The sequence below is a fragment of the Octopus sinensis genome, linkage group LG11 (assembly GCF_006345805.1).
Source record: "Octopus sinensis linkage group LG11, ASM634580v1, whole genome shotgun sequence".
In the NCBI taxonomy this organism is placed as follows: Eukaryota; Metazoa; Mollusca; class Cephalopoda; order Octopoda; family Octopodidae; genus Octopus; species Octopus sinensis.
In genome coordinates this window covers 8297390-8299889 of record NC_043007.1, presented here as the reverse complement: position 1 = coordinate 8299889, position 2500 = coordinate 8297390, and the positions used below count along the sequence as shown (strand labels likewise).

The window sequence follows — 2500 nt, the reverse complement described above, 5'->3', positions numbered from 1 at the left end:
TCTATAAAATTATCTTATTCGTTCAGATCTCTTCTGATCAAGTTGACTACATGAAAGGTGGTGTTCTGGACCGTGGCAATGTTGGCTTAATTGTTGGCCTAAAGCCAAGGAATCTTGCATTTCAAAAGAACAACAGCTGTTTCTATGTGGCCAATACACATTTATTATTTAATCCTCGTCGAGGAGATGTTAAACTTGCTCAACTTATTGTTTTATTAACAGAACTTGAAAAAATTGCTTTCAAGTGTAAAATAAGTCAAGAGAAAAGCATTTACCATCCTTTCATTTTGTGTGGGGATTTCAACACAGAGCCTTTCAGTCAAATTTATAACTTTATAATGTCCAGTTATTTGCGTTATGAAGACTTGTTGATTCGAGAAATGTCTGGTCAGACGGATGAAATGTATGGCAGGAATAATTATTTATCGAGAGATTTCTTCCCAGGTCATTTAAATATCAACAACTGTTGTCAATACATTCATGTCTTTCAAAGAAGAAATGAAGGATGTCCTGACGAACAGACAGAAAACTCAGACGTATCTCCAAAGGAGGAAACTGTTTGCTCAACACCGAATGACGACGCTGTCGACAGAGAAGACAGTAGGGAATCCTCTTCGCGGTCACGTGACAGGACTTTTAAGGAACTGATTCGGCCATTCCAAAAGGGTGTAGTCAAACATTCTTTTAACTTGATGTCAGTCTATAAGCATGTGACGCAGGTGAGGGGACGCTTTCGCAATGAAGTGTCAACATATCATAATAAATGTTGCTCAACAGTGGACTACATTTTTTACACAGTCGACAGCAAATTGCTGCACAAACCGCAATGCAGCAGCAGCACTGCAGAGGGGAAACTGAAGCTGATATGTTACTATCAGTTACCCTCTACACAGGAGGTCAAGGAGTTCGACAAGCTCCCCAATACGCAGCTGGGCTCTGATCATTTCTCACTATTAGCATCCTTCCTTTTGCTCTAATTTATGGTTCCATGTTTGAGCCCCAGACATGCTATACATACAAAAGCTTCTGCACACACACACACACACACGAATTTGCCAAGCTTTAACTAACAATTCATTCTTCTTAACCCTGAAACATTCTTCTTTATTCTTTTAATCTTTCTTTTTTTCCTTCCATTTCTCTTTTGTTTTGCAGTTTTAGTTTTTACATCCTTCACAAACTCACACAAATATATATTGAATTAAAAAAAAAAGAATTTGAATGAATTATTTGGGTTTATCTGCTGCTGCTCTATTCTCCTCCCATTCTGCCAATCCAAAGAACTCCTACTGCACAGCTGTTCTCCAGGTTCCCTTCCACCCTATCCGTATAGTGTTCTTAATAAATAAAGAAAAAAAACCCAGTTAATATGGAAAACGCAAACAATTTTGGTGGGAAGTTTGTTTATTTTCTATATTCATCTGTGAAACAAATTATTGTTTGCTTTCCATGGAAGCTGACTAAATAAAAAAATTTTTAAAAACCTTTAGAATAAAATGTTCTTTTGTCTGTCTGTGCGTCACATCAATTAACAGCCATATTATTCATCTGTTTGTTGTTTCTAAATTTTGCCTTCAAGGGTTCAAGGGTCAATCATATTGACCCTTCTCTCTGTTACAGTCTGTTGCTTATTTCCATCTGGTTCTCACTTTGATCACACAATGCAGCATTTGGGCAAGGGCCTTCTATAGCTTTGGGGCTCTGCAAATTACCAGCTGAATGCAATTTAATGCAAAAAGTCTTTTGGGAAAAATCCTGCCTTGTGGGTGTAATATTAGCACAAACACAGTTGCATCGGCTAAGTGGGGATTTTTACAGTTTGCTATCAGAGATTTCCTCTGGGCTCTGCTCATCTTAATATTTCTGTAACTGAAGACTTTGTGGACATTTTGGGTATTTTGGAGGAAGTATTTTAATTAATTGGGCAAAGAAAAGATCAGGCAATATTTGAATGAGATTAAAGCTAAATGGTAGGAAATGGTTAATTTCTAAGACTTTGAAAAGTTCCAAGCACAATGAAAATATATTTAAGCTGTTCGGAGGATTTTGCCATTTGATATTTTAGTTCCTATTTTGGCATTTTGGGGTATGAGAATTCTGTAGATGATGTATTCTGTTTTTGAAACCACTGTCTTTCAGTGCATCATTGAAACAATGAACAGTATGGTTAAATGATGGCTCATCAAAGGATAAGCTATTAATCCTTCAATACTGTAACTACATTAATAACAACCACTTAACCCTTTTTTTGTGTTTCAACGAGACGGCGTTATTCATTTTGACAAACAATATTTGTATTTTTGTACATTTATCACTAAACAAATGTGTCTGGTAAATTTTATTTTCAGAAATGTATGTTTTGTGTTTATTTGTTTGTTTAATGCCTTCCTTGTTTGTTAATTGTTGAACAACTAAGAGTGTGAGTTAAATCTTATATTGAGAGATGTATTTCTTGTTTTGTATGTTTAATGTATTTCTTGTATACTTATTGCTAAACAAA

At 35.6% G+C, this 2500-nt stretch overlaps 1 protein-coding gene across 4 annotated transcripts in view; it reads left to right on the top strand.

Annotated features, from left to right (window-relative positions):
* The window catches only part of LOC115217413 (protein angel homolog 2), a 34911-nt gene extending 33427 nt beyond the window's left edge, over positions 1-1484 (top strand). For all 4 annotated transcript variants that reach the window (XM_036507050.1, XM_029787106.2, XM_036507052.1 and 1 more), the window contains exon 5: positions 1-1484. This exon is cut by the window's left edge and continues 57 nt beyond it. In XM_036507050.1, the coding sequence (XP_036362943.1) occupies positions 1-977 (977 nt within the window). In that variant the 3' untranslated portion in view covers positions 978-1484.
* The last annotated feature ends 1016 nt before the right edge of the window (positions 1485-2500 follow it).